The sequence below is a fragment of the Catharus ustulatus genome, chromosome 8, assembly GCF_009819885.2.
Source record: "Catharus ustulatus isolate bCatUst1 chromosome 8, bCatUst1.pri.v2, whole genome shotgun sequence".
Taxonomy (NCBI): Eukaryota; Metazoa; Chordata; class Aves; order Passeriformes; family Turdidae; genus Catharus; species Catharus ustulatus.
This window is the reverse complement of record NC_046228.1, coordinates 31374119-31386986: the sequence shown is the minus strand read 5'-3', so window position 1 is coordinate 31386986 and position 12868 is coordinate 31374119. Positions and strand designations below refer to the sequence as shown.

General features: G+C 52.4%; 1 protein-coding gene across 1 annotated transcript; it reads right to left on the bottom strand.

The window, feature by feature from the left end:
* Nucleotides 1-58: 58 nt before the first annotated feature.
* On the bottom strand, nt 59-12627 carry ERLIN1 (ER lipid raft associated 1). Its single transcript, XM_033066563.1, is given in 12 exon segments — nt 59-2978; nt 2980-3123; nt 3299-3378; nt 3655-3744; nt 4214-4305; nt 4841-4899; nt 5328-5401; nt 6287-6412; nt 7623-7684; nt 11166-11212; nt 11532-11613; nt 12472-12627. Coding segments are annotated over 12 exon segments (1092 nt in total). The 5' UTR covers nt 12585-12627; the 3' UTR covers nt 59-2855.
* Nucleotides 12628-12868: the final 241 nt, after the last annotated feature.

Below are 12868 nucleotides of genomic sequence, written 5' to 3'. Positions count from 1 at the left end.
AGGGGTCCCCCACTTCATGTGCCACCAGCCCTAGGAAACATAAAACCATCCCAAAAAATGGTAACAAAATAATTTTATTCTGCTTTATCAAAAGAACTTAACAGTGTGAATGTAAACCTGACCGCATGTATCGTGTTTCCTTAGGGAGATGTGCATCCAGGGGCAGACCCCTTTAGTCACAGGCCCACGCAGGCCGTGGGAGCAGAGAGAAAAGCCAGTTCAATCCCAAAATCCTGGCTGCAGCCACGTCCCTGCTCACAGCTGGGGCTCAGAGGGCAGCACAGCCCACGCCAGGGTGCCAAAGTGGTGGTCACCCCCTCCTGCACACACTGGGGCTGGGGAAGCAGGGAGTGGGGGAGGAGGCTGCTGCAGAAGGCACTGGGCATCACACATGCTGCTGCAGGATCTGGGACTGGGGAGCATCCCCTGGGGTCCCTCGGACCATACAGGGAGGTGGCTGATGCACACAGAGGGACACTGAGCCAGTGACAGCCACTTAAGGCAAGGCCATGGTCATGCACCCATCCCGACAGCACAGGGAGGCACAGCAAGGCTCAGATCCAAAGGGAAGCAGCTCTTCCTGCACTGGCCTGGAAGGCATTCCTGTTCCCTGCGTGGGCATCTTGCTCTGATCACTGCAGGAGAGGTGTGAACTGCCTGGTTATTGCCCCAGCAGTTCCCCTCGTGCCTTGTCACTCCCAGGCTGACAGAACCTATAGGTCCAGCCATTCCTGATGCCCAGTGTGTCCAACCCCAGTAACACAAAGAAAACTGTGGAGACTACATCCCTGCCAGCATTCCCTCCAGCCTATAAAGCCTGCCCTCATCCCAAAATCCCATCAAAGCAGGTGCTGCTGGAGTGAGGAGAGGCCATGTCTTTGCCAAGGGCCTGCCACAATACTGAGGAGGGGGTAGGGGAGAGATGAAACTACACAGCTTCCTCAAAGCCCATCTCATGGGAAAAAAGCGGACCCTGAAAGCCAACCAGCATTTCCAGGAGACATTTCAAACACTATGAAACACACTGCCACCCCCTCTCTGCCCTGGTCCCTGGCTCCTGCCATGCCTGGGTTGGGAAATGAGCTGGGATCCTGGACCAGAGCATCAACTTAGTTGTGGGAGTTTGCAGGCAGAGGACAAGAAAGACCACCCAAAACTGCTGCAAAGTCCCACAGTTATGTCTTACACCCTGCAGAAGGAGCAGGACCAGCACAACCCTGCCCTGCCCCAGAGCTGGAGGAGAGGCAGCCAGGGCAGGACCAGAGACAGCAGGAGGCACCGTGTTACTGAACTTCCCTGTGGAGAGACACTGCCATCCCTGAAGCCCAGCCCTCACACACAGGGTGGGGACAAAATAGCCCAAGGCCCCACACTCCTTGTGGGGGACATCACCAGCACAGGTAAAGCTGGTTTGGGTTCAGTGTTTCTCGATGGCAGAAGCTGAACACATCCCTCCCCTTGTCACAAGGCTGCAGACAGAGCCAGGGACAGAAGATCTCAACAGCTCCAGTGTCTGGAGTGTCACCACCCCCCAGCCCCCTCAAGGGTGGCATGGCTGCTCTGAGGGGACAGGACAGCAGGAGGGATGCACAGGGAGAGCAGAGCATGTCTCTGGACAGGCAGCAGGCAGTGCTGGGGTGCTCCCAGCTGGAGAACAGCATTCCAGCTCTTGCCAGCTGCTTCCCCAGCTGCTGCACCCCCAATCCTCACAGAGCAGGTCCTAAAAGCAAGCACATCCTCACAAGCAGAGGGGAGGAAGGAGGAAAAGCAGAAAGCAGGTTGTCCCAGCAGATTCCCCCCTCCCCAAGCACCTCTCCCTCACCCTGCCACAGCACACCAGGAGCAGGGTCGGATATATCACAACGCAAATCAGGACAGAAGATCCAGCTGCCAGCAAGCCTGGCCAGGGATGAGAGAGCCATGGACACACTCCTTGCCATGGCTGTTCAAGGACATATAAAGCAAGGACATCCCACTTCCTAGTGCAGTGGATTTTGCATGGAGGAACAGCGATGCCTCACCTACTTTGCAGCTGAAGGGTCACACATCTGATCTGCTGCACAGCAGTGTCCTTTCACTCTTCTCTTCCCCTTCACTTTGCCAGTACGGCAGAGCAGTGGAAATTCAGCTCCCTTTCTCTGGTGAATGACTTACATGGAGGCTGGAACCTGAGCAAAGACTTGCCAGGCTCTGTTCCCAACCAGGTGCTCCAAGGTGCTCCTGAAATCTGGTCAGCCAGTCCCATGCAGCAAGTGCAAGGCTCTTGCTTGGAGAGGGGGGTTGCAGAATCCCTTCAGAGGTTGCTTCCTCCAAGTCGTTACCTAGTGCTGCTGTCTACAGGAATATTATGGCTGTGCAGATCCTACTCCAATAACCTATTCCACAGCAAACCACTCCTCGCCCTGAGCAGGAACACGCTGGCCAAGGAGAGTCCACTCCACTGGAGTCCTTGAGGAGAGCGACACAGCGTCAGCAGAAACCTTCACCAAGCAAAGCTTCAGCAGCAGGAGGGGAACCTCCTCTTCAGCCAGCCTCAGCCAGGAATGCTGAGCAATGACCAGTGTGCAGCAACACAGCACTCAAAGCCACATCTCCTTCCTGCAGAGTAATGCCTGCTAAATTACTGCACCTACCCCGGGAGGCTTTCCTGCTGTCTGTCGTTTAATATTCCAGTATAGGTATGTTAGTACAGGATTATCCCTCCTTTGGAAGCACCAATTTAATAGGGGGAGAAACGGAAGAGGCAGAGCCCTTGCAACCTGTTGCTAGAAGAAAATCAACCCAAATGCCACCTATACACAAGATGTCCAGGCATGTGCTGCATCCGCCCCACCGGAACAGGGCCTCGTCCCCGGTCACAGCCGGGCTCGCTGCTGAGCTACACCGGGTTCCCTCCTGCCTCCCTCAGCCAGTGCTCTCCTCGCCTCTGAGGGGGCTTTCTGCAGAGGTCTCTGGGGATTCCTGTGCAGGAAGGCTGGTGTCATGGGCAGTCCTCAGGTTGGCCTGCTGGAAGGCACAGGAATCCAGGAACACGCCAGGGATGCGGTCGCCGAAGTACATCTTGCTGTTGGCAGCTATTGCCTGGTACTTCATCAGCTCCAGATATTCGGGAGTCAGCTTCAGCTAGAAAACAGAAACCAGAGACTCTAAGAGATAACTTTCTGGGCCCTGCAGCATTAGGTTTCATGTCAGGCAGCTGCCTCCTGGGTTGTGGGGCCGTTAGATCAAGTGTTTTTCCACCTGAAGCTCACCTCCTGTGTGGAGGAAAAGAGTGAGTGACCAGCTTCCCAGTGCTCACCTTGTTGGAGTCAGCCAGCTTCCGAGCAGTGTAGTACTCTGCATCAGCTTTTGCCTTCTCCCTTGCCAGGAATGCAGCATCTAACAAAGCAGCAGAGGAGGGACAGGAAAGAAAGCATTAGGAAGTGAACAGCCCCATCACACTGAGCACCTGAGCCCTCATCCCATGGGGACCAACTGACCCAGGAGTGCCTGTGACAGCCTGTGTGGCCCTGTATCTGCCCTGCAGCTTCCTGGAGAGCTCCATGCACAGGGCAGGAACAATCCCAGCACACAACCTTGCACCCCTGAAGCACCCTTGACTTCTGGTCTGAGGTTCCTCCACCTGCCACCACCCAGCCCCAGCAGTGTGGTTACCTTCAATCTCAGAAATCCGCTTCTCTGTTTCCTTCTCCATGATCTTCTGCTGGTAGTGAATCCTGGCCACCTGGGCAGCCTTCTCTGCCTCTGCAATCACAACGGGCTCAGCTGGGAAATTTGCTTCTCAGGCCTTGAGCACCAGCATCCTGATCCCAGCACCTGACTGTAGTCTGCCACACCAGGAGCTGATTCCCTGCTCCCTCCCTTCCCACTCAGTGACACTCTGTACTCCAAGCAGCAGAGTTACAGGCAGAAAACACAGCACTGATGTCTGCAGAGCTGACATCCCATTTACAAGTGTGATCACTCTGGCACAGGGACATGGAGCTCAAAGCCCAAGCAATTTTTCCAGCAGAGTGATTTCCTCTGTCCCTGCTGCAGGACAGAGGTGCTCCCTGCTCTGATGCTGTGGGATTTTCACTCAGATGTTCAAAACAACTGCTTGTGCAGCCTGGCTGCATCTCTCTCAAGGAGCTGTCAGTGATGGAAGACAACATCCTGCCTAGCTCAGCAGGGAAAGCAGGAATGGAGGCTCAGCCTGTGCTGGTGACGTTACCAATGAGCGCTTTCTTCCGGTCTGTCTCTGCCTCCTTCTCCACCACCTTCTGCCTCTGGGCTGCAATCAGCAGCTTGGTCTTCTCAGCCTCCCTGCAAGGGGAGAAGTGTTATCCTGGGGACAGGGAATGAGGAGCAGCTCTGCATCCCAGAAGAGGCCATGGAGACAAGGGGCCAGCCAGCTGCCAGCTCCCTGCCCACAGCTGTGGGGACTGGCTCTGTCTGCAGCTCTATGAGCAGGAGCACAGGCCAAAGGAAGGGATCATCTCCATCTGGCACTGGTGAGGCCACATCTGGATGCAAGCCCAGTCTGAGGTGCTCAGGATGAGGAGCAGGGCAATGTGGACTTGGAGCTGGGCTTGCTCAGCCAAAGGTGAAGTGAGATCCAACAGCATCTCCTTTGGCCCAAAGCATCCCAGAGATCTTGGAGAGGAGCTTATGGGCAAGACATCAAGACCCCTGAGCCATGATTTTAGTATGGAAATGGGAAACAGAAGGCAAAAATGCACCTGATCAAGCACCTCCCACTCTCTGAGCACCAGGGAAGAGCTTTCCAATAACACTGTGCCTGTGCACAACCCTCAAAACTTCAAAACTATTCAATGCCATTTTATGTCCAGCTACTCACATTAGCTCAAAGTTTCTTCGGATGGCCTCTGGAATTTTGGGTTTTGTAACACGTACAGCCTGTGAAACAAAAAGGGAGCACATTTTGAATGAAACCTTTTGATGTAATCTGAATAACCAAGACATATCTTTGCAAAACCAGCTGCAGTGCTGTGGACAGTGGTGCCTAATCCTCCTGTGTAACACAGCTGAGCATGGCCACTCTGTCAGACATGTCCTACATTTCTGTTTCCTGCCATCCATTCCAACCCACACTCCCACCATGGGCAGAGGCTCCAAGCCTCATCCAGCCTGGCCTTGGACACTTCCAGGGATCCAGGGGCAGCCACAGCTTCTCTGGGCAACCTCTGCCAGGCCTCCCCACCCTTAGCATAAAACATTCATCTTTCAGTTTAAAACAGTTGTCCCTTGTCCTGTCACTGCAGGCTTTGGCAAAAAGCCTTTCTCCATCCTTTTAAATCTCTCATTATTGAAAGACCACAACCCACCTGGATAGTGAGACCTGGTGCCATGACATTGAGGTCTTTCTGTAGGGCCAGCTTCAAGTTCTCGTCTATCTGATCTGTGTTTGGAGGACAAAAGAGAGACCAGTTGGTTTATCATATTGTTCCCCACAGCTTGTGTGGCAAAGAGTCAGCTGGCCTTGAAGAGCAGGTAACTCTGCAGTGTAAGATAAAGATGCTTCCTCAGACCACTCAGTACTTTGTTTCCCTTCCTATGTCCCCTGAAAAACATTCCCAAAAGGAGAGCCATGTGCTAGTGACTGTAAAATTTCAGCTGTTGATGAATCTGTGATATCTGAACTAAGTGCAAATCAACATCTCAGCAAGAAAGAATGCTCAGAGCCTGTGGTAGAAGTCTATCCCTTCTCAGCACTTGGACTTGGAGAACATTAATATTAAAATTCTGACAACTTTTTATCTTCCACGGGCCACTTTCCCCCTGCTCAGCTACTCAAAAAGGATCAGAACCTGTTCCTTTGGGGCACAGGTCCACCAAGGAGAATATGACCTGTACTAATTCCTGAAGCACTGCTACCTCCCTTTGAGAAAACCTTCCAGCTCTCCCTTGTCAGAGACAGCCAGAAGGAAGCTGTGAAAGTACAAAAGTGAATTCAGCAACAGAACAGGGGATTAAAAGCAGAAAAATATAAATCCACTGCCACAGTGAAGGCCACAGGCATCACTGCACACACAAGAGCAGAGTGCCTGCTTCATGCATCCAGAATAGGTGGGAAAAGACTGAAATAAAATTCCCACATGCAGAGGGGGGAAGACAAAGACACCTGAGTCACTGAAGTTACAGGGGAAGTGGCGTGTGGATGTAAGAGGAGCTGGATTCAACACTGCCACTCCAGCACAGTGTGCTCCAAGGGGCTGGCTGCATGATATTCCAGGAAGATTGCAGTGGGATCCCAGCTGGGATCACCCAGCTGCCCTCCACTTACCAAACAGCTCGATGTACACCTCCTGCAGGGTATGGGCGCTGCAGAACTGATTCAGCTCGTGGTGGATTTTGTTGAAGATCAAGGTCTTGTCGTAGTCTGCCGTGTAATTCCTCACGATGTCGTACACTGGGGAAGGGACAGAATCACCACAGGTCACCACTGGCACGTGTCAGGATGTCAGGGAAGGAGGGCAGCACTGGGACAGGGGTTTTCAGGACTCTGGCCAAAGCCATAGCTGCCCTGCCCAGCTGTCAGGTGCTGCTGGGATTACACAACTTCACAGAGCAGTCATGGCAAGATGTACTGCCTGGTCCTGTTTTACCCTCTGCATAAACAAATGAGACAGCAAAGCCTCACCAGGACCTGCATGCATAGGAACAGGTACTGCTGTAAAATGAAAATAGGGATCATTCCCACTATTAAAGCCAACCAGATCCAGCATCAAAAGGAACAAGGCCAGCAGGTCAAGGGAGGGGATTGTCTCACTCTGCTCTTGCTGGGACCCCACCTGGAACCCTGTGCACAGCTCTGGCCTGCTCTCCCCGGCATATAAGAAAGACATGGAACTGTTGGAGAAGGTCCAGAGGAGGCCATGGAGTTGCTGAGGGGATGAAGCACCTTCCCTCTGGAGCCAGGCTGGGAGAGCTGGGGCTGCTCAGTCTTGAGAAGGGAAGGTTGTGTGGAGAACCTCACAGCTCCTGCCAGGCTCTGAAGGAGCTAGAGGGAAGCTGGATTGCCAGGACAAGGGAAATGGGTTCAAACTGACAGAGGGGAAATTTAGGTGAGATGTGTGGAAGCAATTCTTGGTTGTGAGGGTGGGCAGGCCCTGGCACAGGGTGCCCAGAGCAGCTGTGGCTGTCCCTGGATCCCTGGCAGTGTCCAAGGCCAGGTTGGAGAGGGCTTGGAGCAGCCTGGGATAGTAGAAGGTGTCCCTGCCCACTGCAGGGGGTGGAACAAGATGATCTTGAAGGTTCCTTCCAGCCCAAACCCCTCCATGACTATGAATTACAACAGGAATTCACCCTCCAGTGCCCCAGCAATGCAGGAGTCCTGCATTAAGCTGTGCTGCTGAACAATACAAGCTGTCTGTGTCTTTGGCTTGGTGAAATAAGAAGGTAAGAAGCTCCTACATGGGTTCTGTCTCTGCAATTTTCTCAGGAGTTGAGCTGGAAGCACCCAGGATCAATGCTAAAGGACGGGGAGCCACAACGGAAATAAATGGAAACAGACAGGGAAATTTCCATGGAAAAGGGAAGTCCTTCAAGCCAAGACAGAGCTGCCACAGGACCAGTGAAGCCAGTGACAGCTCTGCCTGTTGAAGCAGGATGGGAAATACCTGCATATGGGGCCAGCTTATTCACAACTTCTATTCGGTCAATGTAGATCATAACACCACCACTGCAAGGGAAAAGAGAGCTCATCAGTTACCACTGCACCTGTTAGCAGTTAACATATTTAAAGCAAAGGGATCTTTATCCCGCTTTTACTACATTCTGAGCACTCTGCAATGAGATAGCAGCGAATCCCAGTCCCTGTCTCTGTATAATCACAAGCCTGCAAAGCACTTTCCTTCCCCTTTGTGATTTCCTACTCAATCAGCCAAAGGAAAATGTTTCTGAACAGGAATGTAGCTGCAGCTCTCAGGAAAGCAGAGGAGAAGACAGCAAGGGCAGCAGGTGACACCTGCCACAAAATACAGACACACCTCAGCTCTTCTAGGTAGCAACACACACTGAATAGAAAAACCCCTTAGTTTAATTCACACAATCACTAACTCCAGCAGGAGCTTGGCAAGCCCAGCAAAAAGGAAGGAACAAATCACATGGCAGACTTGAATCCACGCTCCCAGCTCCAGTGTGATGGTGCACATGGCTCTCCAGGAGCACCACAAGCACCTCAGCAGAGGGAGCCTGCAGGCAATCCTCTCTCTGAGGGAGGATGTGCTGCCAGACTGGCAGGGAAAAGGGGGAATCAGAGGTCAGATATGTCCCCAGCCTCTGCTCCTTCTGCTGTGGCTCTCAGAAAGTCATCCCCACCCCTGGGTACATGTAACACCAGAGAAAAGCACAAACTCCACAGTGAAGAAAAAAACCCTTAACTTTCAACAGCTCTAAGTCTCTTGAGAGCCTAATTTTAAAGCAGAATACTCCTGGAACGATGTCCTTGGGACAAAGGCATATCACAGACCAGAAGTTTCAGCAGGAACTGTTTAGAGACAGCTCATTCCTGGCAGTGCAACTCCCACATTTCAAAAACACAGCCTCTGTGATGTTCTAACTCAAACATATCTGCCATGACAAACTCCATTTCTTATTTTGCAGATCTTGATCGCTGGCAGCTCGAAGACAAGTCTGCAGAAAAACAACCTGAACTTGCCTGTGTCTGTGCTCCTTTGGAAAAGGCCTCCCAAGCCAGCCCATGCTTGCTCCAAACCTGCTTCATGACAATTATGAGCTAAAAACACTGGTGATGGATGGACCTTATCTGCTGCAAATCTGGTATTTCAATTTTAAAGGGATGTTAGAAAGGAAAAAGAGAGAGTCTGCAACACCCTGGATGCTACCAGGATTCATCCACAGCCCCATATCACCTCCCTGGCACGAAAGGGTCTGAAATGGCACCTCAGACCAGGGAGGACTATCTGACTCTACCAGCACCTTCCACAACAACCCTGCTGAGGATCTCAGCCAGTCTGGGACAATAAGTGGGATATTATCCACTGTTATTCCATTATTATGAATAATTCGTAAGTGTTTATGTGGTGTGGTAGGGGACAAGTAAATTTTATCAGTCCTGCTGGTCATGCAATGGCTTTGAGGAAACAGGTGTCACTCAGACCCCCAAGTGTGCAGGGAGAGAGGAACAAGGAGAAATCCATGTTGAAAAAAGAAACCCATAAAAGGAGGATCAACACACAGGCTTTGTGCACCTGGCAGAAGTTGAAGCATAATTAGGCAGCAATGCTGCCTGACCTGACAGGACAAGGAGACAGCATCCAGGGAATGCCACAGGAGATGGACACAGGTAGCAGGAAGACCCTGGAAACCCTCAGACAACTCAGGATCTAACTCAGGATTTAAAATCTCTATTTAATGCATTCACTTAATGCTGCCAGGTACAAACAGGACAGGTAAGGCAAAAACTGGGGAAGGAACACCCACACAGACACTGAGAAGCTTCCTGATGTAGATAAGGACACAGGCAACAGGATATAAAGATGGTGGAAGAGAAGCCCAGCATTTACAATCTGATGGTTTAATCTGTAAGTACAAAACCTTAAACTGTTTAGGATCTATTCTGGCAGCAGACTTTGAACTGGGACAGTGACACTGCAGGTGTTGTTCCATTTGTTATTTATAAGCTTGTGTTTTACTATGGAAATGTGGATGCAAAGCTTTGGCATCGAGCAGCCGCAGACTTTGGATTCCAAATGCAGCCAACTGAAAGGCTCCTGCAGTAACACCTGAAAAGTGAACAGAGCCACTGGGACCTTTGGTCAGGAGTGTATTCAATTATTAACTGAGAGCTGCTTTCACCAGCTGGCTGGTGGTTTAAAGCCCATTTTTACTGCATGTTACCTTCCCAACCACCTGCATTGCACAACTGAACCCCACAATGCTCAAATTCAACAGGAACTTAATTTTTAGCTCCTAAATAACAGAAGCACGGAATGGTTGAGGCTGGCTTTGGCCTCAAACTTTGACCTTTGTCTTGGCCTAGAGTTTGCCTCACCACAAAAGGACTCTGGACAAGGCCCTGAAGTGATAGAACAAAGGGGGGATGGGTTCAAACTGACAGAGAGGAAATTAGGTGAGATACGGAAGAAATTTTTGGCTGTGAGGGTGGAGAGGCCCTGGCACAGGGTACCCAGAGGAACTGTGGCTGCCCCTGGATCCCTGGAAGTGTCCAAGGCCAGGTTGGATGGGGCTTGGAGCAGCCGGGATAGTGGAGGGTGTCCCTGCCCATGGCAGGGGTCTGCACTGGATGGGGTTTAAGGTCCCTTCCCACCCAAACCATTTTGTTGTTCTGTGAAAGCTGAAGCACTGAACACTAACATTATTTACAGATACTCCTGAAAAACCTTTGAGATCTGAAATTAAGTTAGACCTTCATGGTAATATTTAAGCCCAAGCAACACCTGATGCTGAGCAACTCCAAGAAATTTAATATGGCTTAAACCTGATCAAAATTAACTCTGTTTTATTAACGCTGCCACTAACATTCACCTTTAATTTCAATGTGGTCACTGTGTGTCATCACTCCAGTCACCACTGATTTATTTTTTATACAGAAATTCTGTTGAGGATCCTGAATGTAAAAGACAAGGAGAGTTAAAAAAACCCTGAAGAGTCATCACTTTAACTTGTGGATGAACCAACACAACAGGATCTGTAACCCAACTCAACCAGCCCTCTCTCCTGCTTGTTACAACTCAAGCAAGTCTGTGCTGATAGAAGAATCAGCCTAATTATGCAGCAGGAATTTCACTTGGAAATGAAGTGCCTCCCATCAGGAAGATTCCCATTCCCTGTTTACTTCTGTCCACTGCTGGAGTCAGCACTTGTATCAGCAACAAGACTCAGAGTGGAAATAACCAATCTGAGGGCAGAGCAAAGCACAAACAACAGGGAGTCAGCGTGACTGAGGGGAGAACAATTCAAGATAACATCACAATAAACGTAAACATCCTCTGAACAGCAGCTCTAGCAAGAGCCAGTGTTCCCTCCTGTGCCTCTGCTCTGCTATACTGGGGCAGATGTGTGTACATTTGGGATTCATTTTATGGTAGGTGTCTTTACTTCCCAGTCACTCCCTGTGCCCCAGAACAGTAAAGGACCCCCCAGAGTGCATCTAGAAGAAATACAAATGGAAGCCATACCTTGTCCCACAAGGCACATTCTTCACTTCATCAGTCTGCAGCGTGGTCTGCAACACAAACACAGCCAGCGCTCACAAACCGCTCCCTTCTCCAGGAAAGCCCTGCTGTGCCCAGATCCCACAGAGCCAAAAGTGCATCCTCTGCCTCCCTTGTGATGCCTGCAGGTGTGGGCAGAAGGCAAAGCTTCTCCTCACCTGCCTTTAGGGGGATGCACAGGCAGATGTGCCTGTTCCCCTGCTCCAGGCACGCTCCTGGGAAACAGTAACAGCCACAAACATGGACTGTCCTCCCTGAGTGGGACACTGCCAGTCCCAGTGCTGGGGACACCTTTCCAAGAGGCTGCCCAGGGAAGGAGAGGGCACTGACCTGCACGGATTTGAAGGTGGTGATGAAAGGGAGCATGATGTGGTAGCCAGGGCCGCTCGGGCTGGTCAGCAACGCGCCGCCCCTGCGGAGAGGGAGCAAACCAGGGCAAGGCTCAGCAGGGTGGGAAACAGCAAGGACTGGCTTTGAGGGTCAGCAGGGACAGTTCAAACTGACAGGGTTCTCAGGGAATTACATCAGTGCCCTACATTTGCCAGCAATTCCCCAACAAAAAGGCAGAGTGCACCTGATCTTTACCTGCTGCAACTTTGCGTGAGGCCTGTGAGCCATTAACTCTTGGAGCAGACAGCTATTGCTAAACCCTCCCAGCATTGCAACACTGCACAGAGCTGCAGGCACGCAGCTTTCTCCTCTCTAAATAGTTCGCTGGTAACCATGGAAAAATCCAGCCGTGGATGTGATGCTGCCGGGGTTTGGATTTCGGCACAGCCCCTCACCCAAAGAACAAAGAAAAATCCCCCAGGCTCTCCTGATCAACATGCCTGTGGTGAAAAGGAAACGGCCCACGGTGCTGAGTGGGAAGGGCAGGAAAAACATTCCAAAGCACCGACACAGCGGGAGCTCTGGCTGGGTAACAGTTGGGGACAAAGGTGACAGCTCTTGCTGGCAGAGGGAGAGCTCAACAGATGTGAGAAGGCAGGACAGACCCAGAGCTTCGCCCCTCTAAGCTCCGAAAAGCAGTTCATGAACAGGGCAGGGAGGAAGGAGAGGTAGGAAAAGCAGCTGAGGATTCAGAGACCCAAACACCCAAGGGCTCTGCACGGGGCCAGGGTGTCTGAGACTCACCAGCACGGGTGGAAAGGAGCTGAAATAACACGGCTGCCCACCCAGGGGGAAAAAACCGGAGAGAAGCGCAGGATAGCGCAATCCCCGGGGCCAGGGATGAATCCCAGCTCCGGGAGGGCTCCCGGGGGCACCGTACCTGTAGTACACGGCCAGGTGTCCCTCCTCGACCCTGTGGATGGCGGAGTACAGCAGGAAGACGAGGAGTCCCGTGGCAGCCGCGGCCGCGGCCCCCGCCTGGGCCATGGCCATGCTCGCATCCCCTCCCGGCGCCGGGGGCTCCGCGGGCCCTGCCCTGCCACAGCAACACCGTCAGCGCCGGGCGGGACCGCCCCGGCACCGCCCCCGAGAGCGGGGAGACACCCGCGACAAACGGGCCGGGCCGGGATGGGGACACGGCCGGGACAGGGCACGGACAGGGCCGGGCCGCGGAGGGCGGGACCGCCCGCCCCGCTCTGGGGGCTGCCCCAGAGGGAGCGCCCGCCCCGCCCCGCCCCAGCCCCGTGGGGACCTGCCCTCATCACCGCCCGGCCCTG